Here is a 15,865-nt window from a genome sequence, read left to right as displayed (position 1 = left end):
CACCTTGACTCCGATTCATCAAGACTGGTGTTATGTGCTTCAGTCTTGCTGAAAGCTCCATTAGATTAGGTGTGCCAAATTCATTGAGGACATCATTGGCAGTGCCGTGTAGCATAATTTCCCATGCCATAAATGATATACCTTTGTGGAGTAGCAATCACTGAGAAATTCGGTAGCTATTTGCAGTCAGTGGTATAGAAAGCTTTGCCATAAAGAAAACTTTGCCACCTTTTGGCCATTGGTATATGCATAACTTGGTAGATGGTAGTGCCTACACGCCCTGCTTATCAGGGGAACATTTTGGACCTTCCATAGTGGAAATGTGGTGATGGCTTAGGAAAAAAAAAAATATACTGTATATGTATATATATTTTGTATATATTAGATGCTTCTAAGTTGGAGTTCAACAATTCATCCTGTTGCATAAGACTGAGATACATCATGATGAACATGTCATGTCATACAAAGAAACGGTGTAGATAGACAGATATCTCGTGGTATACCTAGTGCATGGCCTAAGGGGGCTGCAAATGAGACAGATTGCAAAATCTTGGAATTACTGTGTCAAATACTGCCCCCTTAAACCAAGCACAATGCATATCACAGTGAATCTTGTGTCTACAATGTTCCTTTCAACAGGGAGGTCACTGTAGTGGGTGCAGTGCAGGGGAGAGTTGCACCCTCGTCCAGGAGCCTGGAGAGTAATGCGAAAGGTCTCTTTGGTCCATATAAGGAAACCAATATTATTAAAGATCCATGATAGTTGGGGGCCCTGTTAGAGATTTTACATTAGGGCCTACAAGCTTCTAGTTAGACCATTTTCTGTTTCTGTAAAATATCCAGGATAATTTTAGATAGCCAAGAGCTGCTACTGCGCAGGCGGTGTCATCTTGGGAGGAACCTGTCAGCAGGATTGTGCTGAGTTACCTTCAGACAGTGTCAGGTTGGCGCAGTTATATAGATTAAAATGATACCTTAGTTGATGAAATCCATCTTGTGATTGTTCTCTAATCTCTACTCTAATCTTTATTTTCAGTTTTCAGTTAATGATATGCTCGTGTTCCGGGGCGGGGAAATGAGGGGCTGTGGGTGATCCTGTGGAAGCGTCTGTGGGGGGGTCTTTGTGTGGTGCTCTGCTTACATATCCAATTTTTTTGGCTATTCCCTCATTGACCTGCCCCCTATTTTACATACTGAATATAATATGGTTTGACAAAAAAAAATCACATTCATCATGCAGGCACCAGCAGTGGCACCTGCGCTGTGGCATGATACATTTGGCGCCATTTTGTTTGAAAAAAAATTTTTCTTAAAGAAAACTATATGTCTAAATAAAACAAAAATATGCATATTATCCACCATATTTTTTTTCAAACCATATTATATTCAGTATGTAAAATAGGGGGCAGGTCACTGAGCTATACAGATGAATATCTAATCAGAGTACCGTATAAAGGTCCGCCCACAGCCCCGTCCACAGACCGCCCCAGAGCACGAGAATCTCATGGTGGTGACCGCATTTAATCTGAATTATCCAGACGTACTGTATTATTTCAGTAGGCCCAGGGACATGAGCTAGAGTTCATGTGAAAATGACTCTTGATCCTTATTGTCATTGAATTAATGTTCAATGGCTACCATTTGTTGACTGGCTGCTGATTAGCTATATTGTATCTGTCCTTGTATTGCAGTCCTATTATTGTTCTACTACCTTTGGGAAACAAATGTTAATATGTTGATGACCCATTGGTGCTCTGAAATTCGAAGGACAATCTATGCATGTTGTTTGAACACTCCAGCAGTGAGGGATGGCCTCCTTCCACCTTCCCCCAAGCCTGTGGTGAAATTACTGTATAAACAGTTGTGACTTATAAAAAGGAGGATCTGCCTGTGTTCAGAGAGTCTACATTACGGACGTCATGGCATCATCACTCTAACTGAAGAAATACAGAGCTGCCTCATTGACCATCACTGAACCCTCAAAGACGTTTAGAGTATCCAGGTTTGGACAATCAAGTCACCTGGCCTCATACATATATGGACTGTCAGCTTCCTAAGCTTGTCGTTACCTCCTAATTGTGGTAGACACATCAGACTCTCGCCTACCGTAGAAACCTTCAAAAAGAACCTGAAGACCCACCTCTTCCGACAAGCCTACAGCCTGCAGTGACACTCAACCTACTGAACCGCCGCACAACCAGCTCTACCCTCTCCTACTAGTATATCCTCACCCATCCCCTGCAGACTGTGAGCCCTCGCGGGCAGGGTCCTCCCTCCTTATGTACCTGTGTGCCTTGTTTTTTGCTCATGTTTATTGTATTTGTCTATATTTGCCCCCTTTTCACATGTAAAGCGCTATGGAATAAATGGTGCTATAAAAATGTATAATAATAAATAATAATAATAATTTGCTGGGACTGTCCTATAATCTATTGTGTGTTGGTGGATCAATACCAGCCAGCGAACAAGAGCACCCACTGACCCCCGTGTCCACACTCATTAACTGAAAACTGAAAATAAAGATTAAACAACAACCACAAGATGGATTTCATCAACCAAGGTATCATTGTAATCAGTATAACGGCACCGATCTGACACTGTGTAGGTTACAGTGCACAATCCTGCTGACAAGATAATCTTTTAGTGCAAACAGGCTGCCGACAACTCGATGAACGTGCAAAACGCTTGTTCATCAGGTGAAATTATATTTAGTTTTTTTGTTCTTGATGGTGCATCATCCTACCGAGAACAATGGCAGCTTTTGCCCACAGGACAATCTATTGCAAAAGGTTTAGTGTGCTTCGCTTATCGCTATCGTTTTCATGGCTTTATCAAGAAGCTATCAAGTTTCTTACACACACATGAGGAGACATACTGTATTTACATAGCAATAATTTTATGGACATAAAACTGGGCAGAGAAATTCCAGGATGACAGCTGCAGAAAGTGTAGAAAATGAAATGAACTTGATGCGTGACATTAGTTCGTTGGTGAGATTTGAAATTTTCGTAGTTCAAGCAACACATGAACAATATCAATGTGAAATAGAAATTAAGAACATGTGTGCAAAATCTGGGTGACAATCTGCGATCAGAGAGCTAATTTACCTTTATTCCCAAGAAGTAATGAGAATAAGACATACCCAAGTTCATACACATCCGCCTTCCCTAAAGAGGACCTGCCACCGGGTCAAGAGTGGACAGTTCTTGCTTTTATTTTATTCCTGCTGCTCCCGAGTATTCAATTTACACCATATACCTAAAAAAAATATATATATTATTTTGATAGAACTAACCAAATTGATGTTACTTTGTCAAACATTTGAATCTCATGAAAACAAAACATGAATTGCCTACAGAATAATTGTGGTTTTAAATATTATTTTTTTTATAAATCAGTAGTACACATGAAAATAAGAAACTTTATAATATATCTCAGCAGAGTGATCTACTTATTTCTCCACCTATACTGATTTTTTCTTCTCAAATTTCTCAATTCTCAGGTAAAATCTGTCTTCAGTGAATACAGACTTTCCCATTACTGAGATAGGTGATAGTTGGTGCTCATAAAGTTCTATGAAGAACTGTAATGGTCATCTCAGGAGAACCCGCAGGGCAATGTCTCTGTCTGCCTATAGCTTTTCCCTCGTCTCCATAGAATTTTATAAGCATCAATTGTTATCTCCTATCTCAGTAATGGGAAAGACAAAGATCCTATTCCAATATGTAGTAGGTGTAGTAATAATAATAATAATAATGTTAGCAAATATCTCCAATTAGAAATATAGTATAGATTTTTTTGATTCGATATGACGTTTCCTCATGTGCAGACATTGCAAGACCTTAGGTATCCTTGGTTACGACAACTAGCAACTAGCTAACTAACTCACTTCATCAGTGGACGTAACCATGGCTACCTAAGGTCCTGCAATGCCTGCACATGGGGAAAGAGACAGCAAATCAAAAACTAAACTGCATTTCTAATTAGAGGTATTTGCTAATATTATTATTATTATTATTATTATTATTACACCTACTACATATTGGGATAGGATCTTGGATTTTACCCTCGAATTAAGAGTGAAAGTTCAATCCAGGAGGAGAAAGATGATAAGATATATTACAAAGTTGCTTGTTTTCACGTGTTCACTTAATTTTTTTAAATAAAAGTTAAAATGGTGGTTACACTTTAACCGCTTTTACTAAAAATATGTGAACCCCACATAAAGCCTCTCTTTTGTACTGTCCACATTCATTCTGAACAGCTCATCCTATTGTCAATTGTCAGTTCTTCCAAACTGTCACGATGAACATGAAATACAGCAGGCATTATAGAACGGGACAAGGTCATAAAAAATCACAGCAGTAATCGGTAGCAAGTATACCGCTCTATGGGAAGAGTTGAAAGCTTGACTGTATTTAATAGATGTATGACCACCTACCAGTTTAGAGCAATTATTGAGCAGTTCTCTTCTTTTTCTGTTGGCCATGCCTATACACATCCTAAATGATGGGGACAGATCCTTTCAGTTTGTAAAGATGCAAGACAAAAAAGAGAAAAATTAATGGAAACCTATCCTGAAACATTAGCCCTAGCACTGTGCAAAGGTGTCCTTTGACTGGAATGTCTTGGCTCTGTGTGAGAATCCTTTCCATTCTTTGTGTCCTGCAGGTATTGCCAACCAGGTCTCAGCAGAGATGCCAGATAAAACACCAGAGGGTACAGAAACCACATCGCAGAATGAAGGTGAGTATTGTGTTGCTGATGGAGAGAAGCCTTTCTGTTTCCCAGCTGTACTGCAATACAATACAGCAGTGCATAGTTTCGGGAAACTCGGGAATGCACAGTTCCAGTATATTTTAATTATGTGTTACTTCAATAAATTGTCTTTTTAATGTCACTTCCCATTAAAAATTATATTGTGTCTGCCATCAATATTGTATGGTAGCATGCAAGCTACTATAAACCAATAATTATGGCAATTACTCCGATGCCATGACATGGACTTATTTTACATTAGTATTATTCCTTCTAAGGCTGGGGTCACGACAGATTTTCTCTCATTGGAGAAAATCTGTTTGATTATGCTAATCACACTCTGATTACTGAGAGTGTGGCCAGAGTGTGATCAGAGTGTGATCAGAGTGTGGTCAGAGTGTGGCCAGAGTGTGGCCAGAGTGTGGCCAGAGTGTGGCCAGAGTGTGGCCAGAGTGTGGCATGAGTGTGGCCAGAGTGTGGCATGAGTGTGGTCAGAGTGTGATCATAGTGTGGCCAGAGTTTGTCCAGAGTTTGTCCAGAGTGTGATCAGAGTGTGGCCAGAGTTTGTCCAGAGTGTGATCAGAGTGTGGCCAGAGTTTGTCCAGAGTGTGATCAGAGTGTGAACAGAGTGTGATCAGAGTGTGGTCAGAGTGTGATCATTGTGTGGCCAGAGTTTGTCCAGAGTGTGATCAGAGTGTAGCCAGAGTTTGTCCAGAGTGTGATCAGAGTGTGAACAGAGTTTATCCAGAGTGTGATCAGAGTGTGATCAGAGTGTGGGGTCAGAGTGGTTTTCTCAGATGTGGAGAGTTAAAAAAAAAATTAATTGTTCTGCACAGACCCATAGACATGAATGGGCAAATGCCATCCGATTAGAGGCAACTCTTGCATGCCGTGATTTTTTTCCTTGTATCGACTTGGTCCAAGGAAAAAATCAGTCAAGTGCACTGCCCCGAACAATAACATGGAGACAAATGCTATCTAACAAAATGATGAACAGAACTTGTTCAATTATTACAATTGTCTGCACAAGCCCTAAGCGAGAATATCTCCATCATACAGTGCTACTTGGGCACACCATGTGATGACCCACCTAAGGGTGCCTTCATGATGTGTAAGTAGCGATGGATTGGGTTGGCAAAGGCCCACCAGTAACATTGATTCTTGGGGCCCACTTTTCAGCTACATGTACAGTTGTGGCCAAAAGTATTGACACCCCTGCAATTCTGTCAGATAATACTCAGTTTCTTCCTGAAAATGATTGCAAACGCAAATTCTTTGGTATTATTATCTTCATTTAATTTGTCTTAAATGAAAAAACACAAAAGAGAATGAAGCAAAAAGCAAAACATTGATCATTTCACACAAAACAAATATGGGCCAGACAAAAGTATTGGCACCCTCAGCCTAATACTTGGTTGCACAACCTTTAGCCAAAATAACTGCGACCAATCGCTTCCGGTAACCATCAATGAGTTTCTTACAATGCTCTGCTGGAATTTTAGACCATTCTTCTTTGGCAAACTTCTCCAGGTCTCTAATATTTGAAGGGTGCCTTCTCCAAACTGCCATTTTTAGATCTCTTCACGGGTGTTCTATGGGATTCAGGTCTGGACTCATTGCTGGCCACCTTAGAAGTCTCCAGTGCTTTCTCTCAAACCATTTTCTAGTGCTTTTTGAAGTGTGTTTTGGGTCATTGTCCTGCTGGAAGACCCATGACCTCTGAGGGAGACCCAGCTTTCTCACACTGGGCCCTACATTATGCTGCAAAATTTGAAGTCTTCAGACTTCATAATGCCATGCACATGGTCAAACTGTCCAGTGCCAGAGGCAGCAAAGCAACCCCAAAACATCAGAGAACCTCCTCCATGTTTGACTGTAGGGACCGTGTTCTTTTCTTTGAATGCCTCTTTTTCTCCTGTAAATTCTATGTTGATGCCTTTGCCCAAAAAGCTCTACTTTTGTCTCATCTGACCAGAGAACATTCTTCCAAAACGTTTTAGGCTTTTTCAGGTAAGTTTTGGCAAACTCCAGCCTGGCTTTTTTATGTCTCGGGGTAAAAAGTGGGGTCTTCCTGGGTCTCCTACCATACAGTCCCTTTTCGTTCAGACGCCGACGGATAGTACAGGTTGACACTGTTGTACCCTCAGACTGCAGGGCAGCTTGAACTTGTTTGGATGTTTATCCAACATCCGCACAATCTTGCGTTGAAATCTCTTGTCAATTATTCTTTTCTGTCCACATCTAGGGAGGTTAGCCACAGTGCCATGGGCTTTAAACTTCTTGATGACACTGCGCATGGTAGACACAGGAACATTCAGGTCTTTGGAGATGGACTTGTAGCTTTGAGATTGCTCATGCATCCTCACAATTTGGTTTCTCAAGTCCTCAGACAGTTCTTTGGTCTTCTTTCTTTTCTCCATGCTCAATGTGGTATACACAAGGACACAGGACAGAGGTTGAGTCAACTTTAATCCATGTCAACTGGCTGCAAGTGTGATTTAGTTATTGCCAACACCTATTAGGTGCCACAGGTAAGTTACAGGTGCTGTTAATTACACAAATTAGAGAAGCATCACATGATTCTTCGAACAGTGCCAATACTTTTGCCCACCCCCTTTTTTATGTTTGGTGTGGAATTATATTCAATTTGGCTTTAGGACAATTCTTTTTGTGTTTTTTTAATTTAAGACAAATTAATAATACCAAAGAATTTGTGTTTGCAATCATTTTCAGGAAGAAACTGAATATTATCTGACAGAATTGCAGGGGTGTCAATACTTTTGGCCACAACTGTAAAAATAACCTGACCCTAGTACACAAATGTACTTTTGCTTTTATGTATTATTAGCTTGGCTAGCTTCTTCAATGATTGATTAGATTATACCTTTTTTTCTGCCAATTATGAATTAAGTGTAATAGCACTACTTATTAGCACTCCTTCACAGGGGCCTACCGGCGGATTCTCCTGTTCTTCTGTGCACCAGTCCGAGCCTGTGTGTAAGGTAGGAGTTCATGGGGGATTTTGGTAGAACAGCCTTCGTCAAGCTACAGAGCAGTTTAGTTCTGTGACGCTCGGTTTACTTCAGTGGACAGCTGCTTTTAGTTAATACATGGACATAACTGTCAGTGCAAAAGTACTGGTATAGGGACAACTACTAAGGGGAGCACATTTTCATTTAGGTGGAGTTAGTGATAACTATGGATGATTGAAGAGGGTGTGGAAAATTGAATGCAGCCCTATCCTAAATTTTACTATGGAGCCCCTTGGTTAATCCTGCTATGTGCATCATCCCTTTTCTGTATCATTACTTTTTACATTTTTCTACTGCTGAAACATCTTACCTACAATTATTTTTGCATATGACATCTTTATATGATTTTCTCATGTTGCGATGTCACAATGTATGTGTGGGTGTGCAGAAACCCAGTGCTGTAACTTTACTGTGTGCATCATGTGCAGAAATAAATATAAACTGTTCATTGCAGCTAAGGGTGATCATAGAAAAGTGGGTCCTATGACAACACTCGATAAGGGACCCAGTGGTCACGTACTCCTATTTACTCAATGGCAAATATTGGAAAGTCAAGCTACAAATGTCTGCATGTAGCCTTCATAAACTAGTCGGATCATGGTTAATCGATTACCACCATTAATTTTACTAGAGAGCTTACTAAACACAGTTGTCTTTCCACTAAAGAATCCTAATTAAAATGTTCTGAACACTTTCATTAGGATGTCAACTTTTTCCATTTAAATGGAACCTGTCAGGTCCCTCATGCCCGCCAACCCAGCAGCAGTCACCTATGTAGGACTAAATTACCTGCCCAACCAGCCCTGTATAATGTTATTCAGTGAAAACAAGGTTTAAAAAAGCCTTTATAAGGTCCCCATTTTCTATGCTAATCAGGGTTTTGACTAGTCGATGTGGCGTTACTTGCCCCAGACTAATCAGCCCTCTTTCCATGTTATCGCGCCCCTGTTGGCGTGATAACATAATTTGTAGGAGCCGATGTCATCACCAGCTCTTGCAAATCTCGTGCATGCATTCAAGACTCCATTGTGACACATGCGGTGTTAGTGGCAGGAACTGCTTAGAGCTAGTGTTGAGCATTCCGATACCGCAAGTATCGGGTATCGGCCGATACTTGCGGGTATCGGAATTCCGATACCGAGATCCGATACTTTTGTGGTATCGGGTATCGGTATCGAAACAACATTAATGTGTAAAATGCAACATTAATGTGTAAAATAAAGAATTAAAATAAAAAATATTGCTATACTCACCTCTCCGACGCAGCCTGGACCTCACCGAGGGAACCGGCAGCGTTGTTTGCTTAAAATGCGCGCGTTTCCTGCCTCCCGCGACGTCACGGCTTCTGATTGGTCGCGTGACGCCCATGTGGCCGCGACGCGACCAATCACAGCAAGCCGTGACGTAATTTTGAGGTCCTGGAAGCTTAATTCTAGGCATTCAGGATTTTAAAATTACGTTCCGGCTTGTGATTGGTCGCGTCGCGGTCACATGGGCGACGCGACCAATCACAAGCCGTGACGTCACGGGAGGCAGGACACGCGCGCATTTTAAAATTACGTCACGGCTTGTGATTGGTTGCGTGCCGCCCATGTGGCCGCGACGCGACCAATCACAGCAAGCCGTGACGTAATTTCAGGTCCTGAATGCCTATTTCTGCATGGGCGGCACACGACCAATCAGAAGCCGTGACGTCGCGGGAGGCAGGAAACGCGCGCATTTTAAGCAAAGAAGGCTGCTGGTTCCCTCGGTGAGGTCCAGGCTGCGTCGGAGAGGTGAGTATAGCAATATTTTTTATTTTAATTCTTTATTTTACACATTAATATGGATCCCAGGGCCTGAAGGAGAGTTTCCTCTCCTTCAGACCCTGGGAACCATCAGGGATACCGTCCGATACTTGAGTCCCATTGACTTGTATTGGTATCGGGTATCGGTATCGGATTAGATCCGATACTTTGCCGGTATCGGCCGATACTTTCCGATACCGATACTTTCAAGTATCGGACGGTATCGCTCAACACTACTTAGAGCCCCTTATTCAATAATCCCCTAATGAACCCCTTACTTTATTTAAGAGGGGGAAACTGAATCGGGCTGTGGTTTCTAATTAAAGTGACATAAATAGACATTATCATGTCTACATGAGGGATTTATTAAAATTCCGATATATTTTGTGTCTGATATATGAAACCGACCTTGTCAGTACACACTGAACACAGCCTGAAATGTGTTTTGTAAGGCTTTATGCTCTGTTGTTGTGATACCACATTTATGGGTAACACTGCCCTATTGTCATAAGACCTAGTCTGTTAATGTGATATCATATCTAGGGGTTACTTTACCCTGGTGAAACTTCATTGTGTGTCTTAGTGCAGAATATATCACATTACTATTATTCCTTGACCTACTTTATCATAAAATCTGTGTGATACCACACTTATGGGTGATACTACCCAACTATCATAAGACCCAATTCAGTGTGTTACTGTAATGTAAGGAGGTGGCCGGTCCCCTCAGTGGTGCCCCCTCCTCCTTCCTTATGACCTTCCGTGCACTTGATATAGATACTGTATGTTCATTATTGCAATGTATGTGATGTACCCTGTATGGTATTGTGTCATTATGCTGTGTTATGTACCTGTAAAGTATTGGAATGTTTCCCCTTAAGTGTTGCATATGCAATGTACAATGTTGCTACATGTGCCACTATAGCAGAGTTAGGAACAGGCAATAGTTAAAATAGGAGGCTGGACTTGCAGCCACAAGGGGAGAGGAAGCTGTTGCTTCCTGAGAACTGCCTGGATACATTGGCCAGGGAAGACGTGTATTACAGACGGGGCACTGCCAGATCCTCCAGACGGGAGAGGTCTGTTGCCCTGAGCTAAGGACCAATGACTGGACAAAAGGGCTAAGGACTGCAACACGGGTCCCAGGACTCTGGAAGGGCCCCTGCTTCTGAAGGGATTATCCCGGCGCATGGAATTCCTCTAATCTTTGGCTGCTGCAGCTGCTGTGGGTGCGGTTGGAGAGTGTGGCAGGGAGAGAGTAGGAAAACCAGTGTTGTATTTGTGCCTTTCTTCGTCTCCTTCTTTATCACTGTTCATTAAAGAATTCTTTTTGCTGATGGACAACAGTTGTCTTTATGAACGTCGAATGGCCTGGACTGCTTTGGCCAGAAGAGAAGGTAACCTCTGGAGAAAGGCTGTGTCAGCCCTGCATTACATGTACAGGGGCCAGGGTGTCTACAGACTGTGTTTAGTGGGTGAACTCGGTCAGGACTACCACCCCGGTTTCCCCTTGTTACAGTAGCATCATATCTAGGGATGACTTTACTCTGGTGAAATATTACTGTTGGTTTTAGTGAAGAACCTTGGCATGTTATACCTTTACGTACTGTATCTGCCCCTGAGCAGTGCCGGCTCCAGGTTTTTGAGGGCCCTAGGTGAAAGAGTCTCAGTGGGCCCCCCTTAACACATACCACGATTCATGATGCACAGATAAAGCAGAGAAATATAGGTATAGTACAATGCCAGATTTCACTTCTTACATGAGTGATAGCTATTGTAAATTCTACAATACCATACAGCAGAGGGGCTTTATATACGGTAAGTCAGCCCCTTATTTGCCAATTTTTGTGACCTACTCCCTCTTCCTCAGTTACCAGTAGGCATTTTATTGTTAGCTAAACTTGCTGCAAAGAAAAAACTGCATACATTGAATATGACAATTTTTTAATGGAAAACTTTTTAAAGTAAACATTAGAAAGTATTAACGTAGAACATTTGTAAAAGTGCAAAATGTGTAACATATAGCATAGCAATGTAGTATATACCACAGCCACGCAGTATATACCACAGCCACGCAGTATATAGCATGGCCACGCAGTATATAGCATGGCCACATACAGTAGTATATAGCACAGCTACGTAGCATAAAACACAGCCCACGTAGAATATAACACAGCCCACGTAGCATATAGCACAGCTACACAGTATATAGCACAGCCATGTAGCATATAACACAGCCCACGTAGCATATAGCACAGCTATGTAGTATATAGCATAGCCACGTATTATATAACACAGCCCACATAGTATATAGCACAGCTACATAGCATATAACACAGCCCACGTAGTATAAAGCACAGCCACGTAGTATATAACACAGCCCACGTAGTATATAACACAGCCCAAGTAGCATATAACACAGCCCACGTAGTATATAGCACAGCCACGTAGCATATAGCACAGCCACGTAGCATATAGCACAGCCCGCATAGCATATAACAGCCCATGTAGCATATAACACAGCCACATAGTATATAGCACAGCCACGTAGCATATAGCACAGCCATGTAGTATATAGCACAGCCACATAGTATATAGCACAGCCATGTAGCATATAACACAGCCCACATAGTATATAACACAGCCCACATAGCATATAACACAGCCCACGTAGTATATATCAGTGTGGGCACCATAACCCTGTTAAAAAAAGAATTAAAATAAAAAATAGTTATGTACTCACCTTCTGGCGGCCCCCGGATCCAGCCCAATGTTCCCGGCAACTGCAGTTCCCAGTAATGCCTTGCGAGACAATGACCTCAGATGACGTAGTGGTCTTGCGAGACTGCTACGTCATCGGGTCATTTTGCAAGCCATTACTGGGAACGCTAGCTGCCGGCAGCATCGAGAGCATCGGGAACGCTGCGGGGGACGCCGGAAGGTGAGAATAGCACAATTTTTTTTTTATTATGTTTGGCCTTATCCCAGTCTAAAGACTCCTTGTCTGGCTGGGATTGGCCTTTTCTATAAGCAGCCATGAATAAGAGAAATATTCTCTAATTTATCAAAATACATTCCAAGGATACAGTGAGCACTTTATTTGGATACATGTGTAATCTTGGCACCCACTGATCATGCAGAAACTATAGTGTCAGGTTCAGAATCTTTGTAATGCACTTAAGCACTTTAAGGGTGTTGGTGATGGCTTGGTGAGGGATTCCTTTCTAGGGTCAGACAGGGTGAGTCCACGTGGAGCAGAGCGCCATTACGTTCCCCATATGGTGCCAAACTCCAATGCCAGGTAGGGGAACGAAGGACTATTTTCTGTTCCCTTAGATATTTTCTTTGATAAATATATGTATTTTTGTCCATATACGGGACTATTTGTGACCTTTACCTGATCCACTCACCTATATTTTTGATATATGTTTGAGCTTTTTAGATCAAATACATTAAAGGCTAAATTTTATAGGTTCTGTCTTTCTCTTTGTTCTATAACCTATCAGACCTTGTTTATTCTCCTGGTTTTCCCCTGGCCTAATAAATTAGTAGGATGATGGTTAATCCATTACCCTCATTAATTTTAATAGCGAGCTTACTACACACACACTTGTCTTTCCACAAAAAAATCCTAATTAAAATGTTCTATCTGAACACTTTCATTAGGATGTCTCCTTTTTCCATTTAAAGGAAACCTGTCAGGTCCCTCATGCCCTCCATCCCTGCAGCATTCACCTATGCATTACTAAATTCCCTGCCCAACCAGCCCTGTATAACATTATTCAGTGAAAACGAGGTTTAAAAAAAGCTTTTATAAGGTCCCTGTTTCCTATGCTAATTAGGGATTTGACTAGTCGATGGAGCGTTAGTTGCCCCAGACTAGTCCTCCCTCTTTCCATGTTATCGAGCCACTGTGGGCGTGATAACATAATTTGCAGGAGCCGACGTCATCACCAGCTCTTGCAAATCTCGTGCATGCACGCAGCATTTTTCAGTCACGTCACTGTGCCAGCTGAGTCATGTTCCTGCTGAGTCCGACTGTTCTTCGTCTCCTCCATGGACGTGAGCCATCTTCTGCACTTCCGGTCATGCGCACTGTGCCTCTGAAGCCAGGAAGTGTGCATCCGCCTAGAGAAGCACAGTGATGCTGCTGAAATGAGCGGCGTGCATGCGCGAGATTTGCAGGAGGTGGCGATATCGGATCCTACAAATTATGTTGCCACAATTTTATGAAAAATACAACATGCAGCCCAGTAAGTGACACATTACTGGACTCAGGGTACTTCATGCTGCTCTCATATGAGGTAACAAAAATCGGTGACAGACTCCCTTTAAAGCCCACATTCATCTTTTCAGCTCTCACTATAGAGTAAAATTTATTCTGTGTGGTACATTTGTACAGCTCCATAATATAGATATAGATATAGATATTGCTCCTCAATGTTTCTTCTATGGTATATATTGTGAGGGGCTTGTGTCTTCTATATAGGTGTAATGTTCTATGGAGCCTTAATACAACTGTGTGCTTGATCTCTTACGTAAAAAAAGAATATAATATTTTAAAGGAGAAGCTACGTTATCCCTCCACAGAGTATAATAAAAATATCTCGAAAAATCATTTGTTATGGTTTTGGTAGCTCATTGGAAAACCTGGACTTAGCCTAACAGTGGTTGTTGAGTATAATGTCTTTATAACCTATAGATCTGAGTGGTTCTAGCTGCTCCTGAATATGTTTAGTCTTGTAAAGCCTCCAGCCATACATTCTGCCAGCTCAGTCTCTTATTCCCAGCAATGAACCTATGTCAATTAACATTGATTTCACCCTGTCCCACATCCGATGCGCAGTCACCTTTCTGGGGGCCGGCAATTTCGCAAAGATCAGGTCGGACCACAAATCACTTCTACTATACTATTTTTTAACCCCTTTGCTTCCCCTTTATTATTGATAACCCCAGCAATATTGATCTAGCTCTTAGTGCAACTTTATTTTTCAGCAAAAATGTGAAGTTCCATCTGCTTTCCTAAAGGCTTTATTTGTCATTGAACAGAATAATTACACATTAGCAATTACATATTAAAACTGGCATCCGTTGTATCTTTTTTTTTTTTTACAAATTTCGGCTGTGGGCCGACTGGTTTTGAGCCTACTCTTAGTAGAGTTGGGAGAATGCCAATATAGGTATACAGTGGCGTAAGCCATCCATTGATTACATGGAATATTTCATTTGCGATGCCTAATTGCTTACTGCACACAACAGAAAAAATGTCTGCTGGGGAATATCACCATGACAGGGGCCAAAAAGACATTCTTAAAGGGGTTTGTGTGCTCAAAAGAAATTTCTGCAGTCACTCTATGTAGAGTATTAAAGAAAGTGGATGAGAAGCTAGTAGGCTGCAAGTATGCAAATTCCATGCTCGCGGTCACGTGACCATCCACTCGCACTGAAAACGAAGGGGGAATCCTGACAGTATACACGTTTCACACTATCATGACTCGGCCCACTGCAGCACGATAGAGGAACTGCAGAAAATTCTATTGAGCCCAGAATTTCTTCTCTTCCCATGGCTACAGCCAGACATACAGAAATTAAGCAGAAGTGCAGATAGGGGAATGACATCCTATTAAAGGGAACACGTCATCATGCAGTCCGAACTCTGCATAGGATGGGATAGAGAAGGAGAATCTGAGCTGATTGATACCTAGATTTAATGGAAGTATTCGGCATAAGTTATATTTTATTCATTGACATCCCTAATGTTTGCTTGGATATGAGTCCAATGGGCGGTCCTACACGGTGATAGATAGTCATACAGGGAAGACTGCCATTCACTTAATAGGCAGGGCCGGCGTTAGGGGCAGGCAGACTAGGCAGCTGCCTGGGGCCCCCGCTGCCCTAGGGGCCCCCAGCCAGGGGCAGACATACTGTTGATGGCACTGCTCCAGGGCCCAGAGGTGGAGGGGGGCCCCTGCAGGCAGGCCCGGTATCATGCAGGGTCGGGCCCCTCTCACTCCCTCCTGTAATCATGGAACACCGAGTGTGGGGGAGAGAGCGGGGCGCGAAGTGCAGGAGATCAAAAAGGGGGCGTGTCATGCTGGGAGAGACGCTGGCCAATGAACGCTTTCCTTACCTCACAGTGGCCAGACTGAGGAGAGCGCTCACTGGCTGCCGTCTGTCCTCCTGCATGGAGCGTCCCAATGGTGAGTGCTCACCTACAGTCAGGGGCCCCAGGGCAGCACAGCACACAGGGACAGCAGTGGAGGAAGAGCAGGACTTACAGGGGGTCTT

The 15,865-nt window shown here is 42.4% G+C and overlaps 1 protein-coding gene across 3 annotated transcripts in view; it reads left to right on the top strand.

Annotated features, from left to right (window-relative positions):
- The window catches only part of PLEKHG1 (pleckstrin homology and RhoGEF domain containing G1), a 339,483-nt gene that overhangs the window by 83,209 nt on the left and 240,409 nt on the right, over positions 1-15,865 (top strand). The window contains exons 2-3 of one of the 3 annotated variants that reach the window (XM_077283054.1): positions 4,672-4,746; positions 7,704-7,760. The exons of 1 other annotated variant lie outside the window; for it this stretch is intronic. Coding sequence is in view for 1 of the 2 variants with exons in the window: in XM_077283052.1 (XP_077139167.1) it covers positions 4,698-4,746 (49 nt within the window). In the remaining variant the exon portion in view is untranslated. The remainder of the gene's footprint in view (positions 1-4,671; positions 4,747-7,703; positions 7,761-15,865) is intronic. One more of the 3 variants, XM_077283052.1, reaches the window with a different exon arrangement.

Source organism: Ranitomeya variabilis, chromosome 2, assembly GCF_051348905.1.
Source record: "Ranitomeya variabilis isolate aRanVar5 chromosome 2, aRanVar5.hap1, whole genome shotgun sequence".
In the NCBI taxonomy this organism is placed as follows: domain Eukaryota; kingdom Metazoa; phylum Chordata; class Amphibia; order Anura; family Dendrobatidae; genus Ranitomeya; species Ranitomeya variabilis.
This window is presented reverse-complemented; position numbering and strand designations above follow the sequence as displayed.